The sequence below is a fragment of the Marmota marmota genome, unplaced genomic scaffold (assembly GCF_001458135.2).
Source record: "Marmota marmota marmota unplaced genomic scaffold, marMar, whole genome shotgun sequence".
Classification (NCBI taxonomy): Eukaryota; Metazoa; Chordata; class Mammalia; order Rodentia; family Sciuridae; genus Marmota; species Marmota marmota.
The window spans coordinates 7,024,250-7,031,532 of record NW_025999853.1 but is presented as its reverse complement, the minus strand read 5'-3'; the positions used below and the strand labels follow the sequence as shown (position 1 = coordinate 7,031,532).

Sequence of the window (7,283 nt, the reverse complement as noted above, 5' to 3'; positions counted from 1 at the left end):
CAGCCTCACAGTGAGTTCTCCTCCTGCTGACGAAGCCAGTCAGTGTTTGTTGTTTGTACCTAAGTCTCCTGCCGGATATGTACAAAATAAAGGACAAATATGTTATTGAAACTCAAAATCAACGACAGCCGTCTCCCTTTATCTGCAGGTGTACATTCTGAGACCTCCAGTGGATGCCTGAGACCACAAGCCCTTTTTTATGCTGTGTTTTTTTTTTCCTGTACATACATACCTGTGATGGAGCTTTCATTTATAACTTAGGCAGAGTAGGAGATCAACAACAATAAGTAATAACAAAGTAGGACAATATGATAATACCTGTAATAAAAGTTATGCCAACATGGGCTCTCCTGCTCTCTCTCCAACAATACTGTCCTGTACTCATCCTTGTTCTGGTGATGGAGTGAGACAAGTCCTGACCACAGGGGAGGGAAGTGCATGACATAGACACTGAGACACACTTAGGTTGCTATCGACCTTCTGACTGTATGTCATGGGGATCATCCTGGCCAATGGAAAAGGTTGGGGGGAGTGTACTTGGGTCCCTCCTGGCTTTCAAAGGCACAGAGTGGAGAAAAGCCCCCTTTTATTTTTTATTTACTTTTTATTGGTTGTTCAAAACATTACAAAGCTCTTGACATATCATATTTCATACATTAGATTCAAGTTGGTTATGAACTCCCAATTTTACCCCAAATACAGATTGCAGAATCACATTGGTTACACATCCACATTTTTACATAATGCCCTATTAGTAACTGTTGTATTCTGCTACCTTTCCTATCCTCTACTATGCCCCCTCCCCTCCCCTCCCATCTTCTCTCTCTACCCCATCTACTGTAAAAAGCCCCCTTTTTAGATGTAGAGTATTGTAGCCATCTTGTCGCATGTCAACAGGGAAAAATAAAAATAAAACCAGGCTGCCAAACATTTTGTTGGGAGCCCTCTATGGGAAGGAAGACGTAGGCTTACTTGGCTCCCTGTTCTGCTCTCTCTCGCCTTGTCTTTCCCATCAGATCCGTTTCAATCATGCGCCTCCTGTCTCTTCTTCACACCAGATCAAGACAGCAAGGTAGTGTGGTTTCACCGTCACAGAGAGAAGCTGACATCGACCCATCAGGAAGTGGGGCATGCATTCATGATTTTCTTTTGACTATTTTTAGAAATATCCGAATGCAATGAGTCTTCATCCATAAAATAAGACAAAACAAAAATAAATCCCTAAACAGGAAAAAGGTGACCCTAGATTTACTCTTCACATTATTTTTCTTAAATGTTTAGTTGTAAATGGACACAGTACCTTTATTTTTATTTAGTTATTTTTATTTGATACTGAGGATCAAACCTTGTGCCTCACATGTGCTAGGCAAGTGCTCTACCACTGATCCATAACCCCAGTCTCCCCGCCACATTATTTTTTGTATATTTGCATCTTATTGGGAACTTTTCATACTCATCAAATGACCTTGCACTGCCCTCTGTATACATTTTAACTCCTTACCAGGCCCAGTCATAGCTGGAGTGATCTGACCTACCTCTTGGCTCCCCACCCCCACCTCTGCTCTGGCCCAGCCCTCCTGGCCTTTTTCCTGTTTAAAAAACATACCCAGCGTGTTCCTGCCTCAGGGCTCTTGCACTAGCTATTCTCTTTGCCTGGAATGCTCTTTCCTTGAGTTGTCACATGTCTGATATTTTGTCATCCATCATATCTCAGTTAAATACCCTTACTTGGCTACCCCATATAAAATAGCACAATATTTCTCTCCTACTCCTGGTCTCCTATTCCAGTGACATGCTTCATTTTTTCCCATTGCACTTATAGAATCTGAAATTATCTTATTTTATTTTATTTTGATGTCTCCTCCCACTATATTTTTTCCTCTCCTTCTAGTTCATGGTCACATGTACTAGAAGCATGTAAAGAAGTAGCTGGCACAAAGGAGCTCCTGAATAGTGTTTGTTGAAACAATGCATAGATACATACTCTGTAACCTTGGAGCATGTTAGTGACAGGGGTCAATGCCCTCCAGCCGAGAACACAGGGAACACATTTGTAGTTGTCAAATTGGGTTTATTGCTGCTCACTGCAGTTAAAACAAGACAAAACAAAACACAACATGAGGATCCATGAAGTATCTTAGTAGGAGGATGTTAGGAAAGAATTGGTAGAATTTAAATTCCTTTTAGGTGATTTTTGGTTGGGATTTAAGGAAAACAGGGTGATTTTTCTGTATTGGATATCATCAGGAAGCAAGGATAATTCCTTGGATAATCTCAATAAATCTCATCTACAAGGCAGAAAGACTGAAACTGGTAAAAACAAACAAATAATCATAGGTAAAGTAGCAGCATTCATATTTCCAGGATGGGGGTTGTTGGGGGTTCTTGTGGTTGGCATAGTGACTTTCTTTGTGTCAGTGCTTAGACAACATTACTGAGGCTTGTTTTTTTTTTTTTTAATCTCACTCCATTAATTAGAGATTGGCCTTGTGTGATATCATGTTTTGTGAAACCACATTCAATAGAAGAATGCAAAGGTCTAGTTAGGTCAAGTCAGTTTCTGGATGACAGAATTTGTTTTCCTCTTTCTTACAGGTGTAGGAGGGCCAAAGTCTATTATCAGACAGCATAGAAATAAGCAAGAGTATTTCTTTTGGGGACCCTCCAATTGTGGACTTGTATTGGGGTGATCTTTGAATCAAGACAGCTGAGGTCAAGGTAAAGAAGCAATATTTCTAGAAGTCAACTGAAAAAAAAAACACCTTTGTCCAAGAATTAATATCATCTCAGTGCATGGCCATGTATACCTAATTTTCAAATAGAGGATGGCTTATCTCTGTATCCAGAATGATAGGATAACCAAGTCCTCATCATAACCTGTCTTCCTGGTGAGACTGTTTCCCATACATTTCTATCCCCAGGACTTAACAAAGGACTTGGCACAGGCTAGGCTCTCTAAAATATTGAGTTTAAAATGGAGCTTTAATTCTTGGCTTGAATTCCCTTCACAAGCCATTTATTGAGTCTACGTTATGAGCCGGAAGAACACTGAAATATCCTAGTCCTCACCTCCAAGGTATTTGCATTTACTCTTAATAGATTTAAGACTGAGGATAACAGCTGGCATTAAAGGTCAGGCACTATGTTGGGTGCTTTACAGGTTTACTCTTCTGCAGGTATCAGCGGGCAGGGCAGGGCTTGTAACCTAGACAGCCTGACTCCAACAGTACTTGCCCAACACACTTCTGTCATCAACTCAGGGCGCTGGTCACTGAAGTCGTGACAAACATTTATTTTAAAGTGGAGTATGTTCATGTGACCAACCTGGGAAAGAACTTGTTCTCCTCTTGGCAACGATGGATGGGGGAATAGAGCTGCATTAGCTTTCTGTTAAAGCAGGAGAGAGTCTTGTTTGGGGCTTCAGTTCTGAACATCATTGAGTCAATCACCTCCACTGGGCATCCACGAGGCTCAACACAGGTGCTCCCCGCAACTTCCTCTGCCCCCCACATCCTGGGGCAGGGAGGGGAAGTGAGGAAATAAAACAGCCGGCAAAGAGGAAGTGGAGGGTGTGCAGGTGGGCACCCCCCGCCTCGCCNCCAATGAGCGGCCGAGGAGCGCGCAGGAGGCTGCGGATTGGCTGGAGCCGCGGTTGCCGGGGTGACGGGTGGGTCCGGCGGGGTCCCCAGGCGGGGCGGGGCGGGGCGGGGGTGCCCGGCGATTTCCGCCCCGCCCTCCCGCGCCCCCCGGCGGCCAGGAGGGGCGTCCCCCGCGCGTCCCCCGCGCGTCCCCAGCTCCCGCGCGCTTGCCAGCTTCCAGCTCGGGGCGCGCCGCCCTCCGTCTGGTCTCCGCCCCCAGGACCCGCGGCCGCGAGCTCCTGAGCGCGGCTTCCCGGGCCAGCGGCGCGATGGGCTGCGGGAACTCCACCGCTACCAGCTCGGGCGCGGGCCGAGGTGAGCGCGGCGGCTGGGCGCGGCGGGTCCTGAGGGCGAGGCCGGGGCCAGGCGGCGGGAAGGAGCGGAGCCAAGACCCGGGGTGGGGGTGCACGGCCCCTCGACCCGTCCCCATTTTCGGGCAGATCGCCGGTTTCTGGAAAGACCAAAGCACGGCGCGGGGGTGGACACGCCTGGACCGCGCGAGCCTGCGGGCGAGCCGCGGAGGGCGCGCGGGAGGACGGTGGCGGGGGTCCTTTGCGGGGGGTCAGGGCTCACACCCTTCTGGGGCGAGGGTTCCTTGACGTGACCCGCGGTCCGCTCCCTTCACCTCCGACTCTCGCTTCTTCGGGCCTCGCCCCCCAGCCCCTCGGATCCGGGACCGGGCACCTGGAAAAGTGCCGCAGAGCGAGTCAGGACTTTCCGGTGGACGGTGGGTTGGGATGCGGTGCGGGTGGGGTGGAGGAGAGCTGAGAACCGGGCTCCAGAAATGCATCCCGCTCGGTGAAGCTGATGCCCCACTGGGTTGCTGTTAGGATTTCTTTGAGAAGCTGCAGTAGCACGATGTGTGTGGCAGAGCTTCAGTATCAGCAGTTCTCTTGATGGCGTTTTTCCTTTAAGCACGTATGGAAACTTCGTTTTACACCACTTCATTTTGGTGATTGGCAGGCAGGTCTAGATCCTGACCAGGCTTTGGGTCAAGTGATGATTCTAAAACTCAACTCTTCCCTTAAACCCAGTTGGTGTCACCCGATTTAAGAGAGTTTGGATCTGTCTTGAGTAGTATCTGCTACCTCTTTTAGTGTCGTTTTGGACACTAAAAGCTCCTCCACTTGAGATCAGTCAGACGCTACATCCTGCCCTAACCAGCAAATGCAAACAGCAGTCTGTTACTGCAGTATTTCTTAGGCGGTCATGGATGCCCTGTCAATGACTTTGTAACCTTGGACTTGTCACTTCCCTTAACCTACACCTGAAACCTTGTTTATTTTAAAGTTTATTTGGGCATTCACATGATAGGAGCAAGAGTGGAAATCTGCTTAGTTAATTGGCCAAGTTTATTTTTCCTTTTTGGCTTTAGATGATCATATACGTGGAATATTCATTTTTAAGAGAAGGAGCTCAAATATGTGGGATTCTAGTCCTAGAGATTGAATGAGCCTAGGTAGTGTTTCATTGAAAGATTTATCTGTTACACGTAATCTTTACCATCTTAAATTAAAATCTATCCTTGTGATATACAGAGATCTACTGGGGAGCAAATCTTTTAGAATCATGTAACAGTGAGAAGCTGGTTAATTTAGTTAGTGCCTTATGCTAATGGTGGCAAGGACAGGATTCAAAGCTCTATGTTGAAACCTGGAACAGTGTCAAGGCCACACCCACCCAGAGAACTGTGTCTCTCATCCTACCAGGCCCTGTGGCCCCATGCTATCCACTTCAAGTATACCCTACTGTAAAAAAGATTGAGAACAATTATCCATGCTAAAAATAAAGTGTAGGAAGGATTTGAGACAGATTTCATTAAAAGGTTGCTTAGTTTATTCACTTTTATTTTTTATTAATGAATTATTTGTCAGGTTTGGAGTTAGATGGGGGAATTCCATTGCTAAATGAAAATCAGAATAATGGTAAGGTATGGTAAGTTACCTCTGAAGTATTAACATTAAGGATATTTGAATATTTTATTTTAATATTTCTCAGTCAAATGTTTGATTGACTTTTTCTTTTTTTGTAATAAGAGTGTACCTTATTAGGTAAAGGGAGTTATACTTACATTGACAAAAACCACTCCAAGGGCACATCTTTATGCAGTGCCTTGCTTTGGTTTATGAAGGACAAAGCATATAAGACCATGTTGTTCTCTCCTCTAAGCCTGCTCTTTGCTAAAAATCACATTATGTTCAGAGAAGAGCGAGATAGTGAGGGCAGACGGTAGACCATGAAGGAAAGCATTGTGAGCACGGAGTTGCTGCCTTACCTCTTTAGAGGATCTGCTCCTGCCTTTGAGAAGTCATTCCCAAGCATTTCCCTGCTGTGTGTCCATTTGGCTGGCTTTGGGATTTGGTCATTGTTATTTTCTGTCTGCTGATTGTAGGAATTAAGTTTCAGAAAGGAAATGCATCAAGATAAGAGAGAGAAGGGTCAGAAGAGTCTACCACAATGCAGAGTCTTAACTCTGTCCACACCGTGAGCTCTGACACCAACACCGTACAGTTTATTGACCAATCTGCAAAGTTGCCCTGAACCCAAGTGCTGTGAAATGTGGTAAATTGATGTTGTCCCTGTCCTCTAGGTACTTACAGAGCACAGCTTCAGAAATCTTCCAGGAGTCCTAAAGTTCGGTAGCTGTACGGAGGAAAAAAGTGCAAAGAAAGGTGGTGGAAAGGGTGCTGCACTCGAAGCTTGCAGATGGAGGCTTCCTCTTGGCATTGGCACCATGCTGGTTGTTTCCTGTGGGCATTTCAATTTGCTTTTCTGAGCTTCAGTTCCTTCATGTATGCAATGGGAATAATTCTGTGTGCCCTGCTTCATGGGGCTCATGTGAAACTTGGAATCAGATAATGTGGAATAGCACTCTATAAAAGGTAACTGCCATTTTGTAGTAAAAAAAAATTATCATGTTGAAGATGAAGTGACTTTCCTTGAATATTTTTCTATAAGAAAATGGCAAATCTACATTTGTGCATTAACACTTTTATGTAGTGGTCCCCAAACCAGAAGTCGCCATTATAAGCCCTGTTTTATCCTCTAAGCAATTCAGATAAACCCAGATATTTGTTTCTCCTTTCTCTGAGCTATCTGGACAGTTGCCTTACTTTGCTTTTGGCTAGTGAACTTGGTTAATATGATAGATTGATGTGCAGTAATGTGCTTGAGTAAACTTGATTTCATTGCCCACATCAATGGAGAAAGTGATGTGTGTTAAAATGGTCCAGTGACATAAAGAAAGTGAAATGGGTCTTCAGGGTAGACTGACCCTTCTGGGAGATTGCTAACTGCAGACTTCTGCATGGTCCAGTCCTGTGGGCAGAGCTCCCTGCTGGGAACTTTTAGGGCAGGGGTTGGGGCAGCCAGCAATGGATGACTGTGTTATCATCAGGGTGTCCAGTCGGAGTCCAGGTCCTTGGTGTCCCAAATAAAGAATTGAGCAAGACATACACAACTGAAGACAAAGTACAGATTTATTGAAGGTGAAGGTGAAAGTAACATTCTGGTAAGTAGAGCAGACTGGGCTGAGCAAGAGAGAGGCTCAGAGCCCCAGTGTCTGGAAATTAGTGACTTACTTGCTGAGTTGTGAGGCCCTCTTCCCTATATAGACCTGATTGAAGACCTTACCCCACTTGCCCC

At 45.5% G+C, this 7,283-nt stretch overlaps 1 protein-coding gene and 1 long non-coding RNA gene across 2 annotated transcripts in view; one reads left to right on the top strand and one right to left on the bottom strand.

Moving 5' to 3' along the window:
* Positions 1 to 845: 845 nt before the first annotated feature.
* On the bottom strand, positions 846 to 3,561 carry LOC125616146. Its single transcript, XR_007346782.1, has 3 exons — positions 3,325 to 3,561; positions 1,985 to 2,084; positions 846 to 1,184 (listed from the first exon to the last, which is right to left on the bottom strand). It is a non-coding gene; the product is annotated as an uncharacterized LOC125616146 (long non-coding RNA).
* A 156-nt stretch (positions 3,562 to 3,717) lies between these two features.
* The window catches only part of CUNH12orf75 (chromosome unknown C12orf75 homolog), a 42,685-nt gene continuing 39,119 nt past the window's right edge, over positions 3,718 to 7,283 (top strand). Inside the window, exon 1 of the mRNA XM_015482815.2 lies at positions 3,718 to 3,953. Within this exon, the coding sequence (XP_015338301.1) occupies positions 3,908 to 3,953 (46 nt within the window). The 5' untranslated portion in view covers positions 3,718 to 3,907. The remainder of the gene's footprint in view (positions 3,954 to 7,283) is intronic.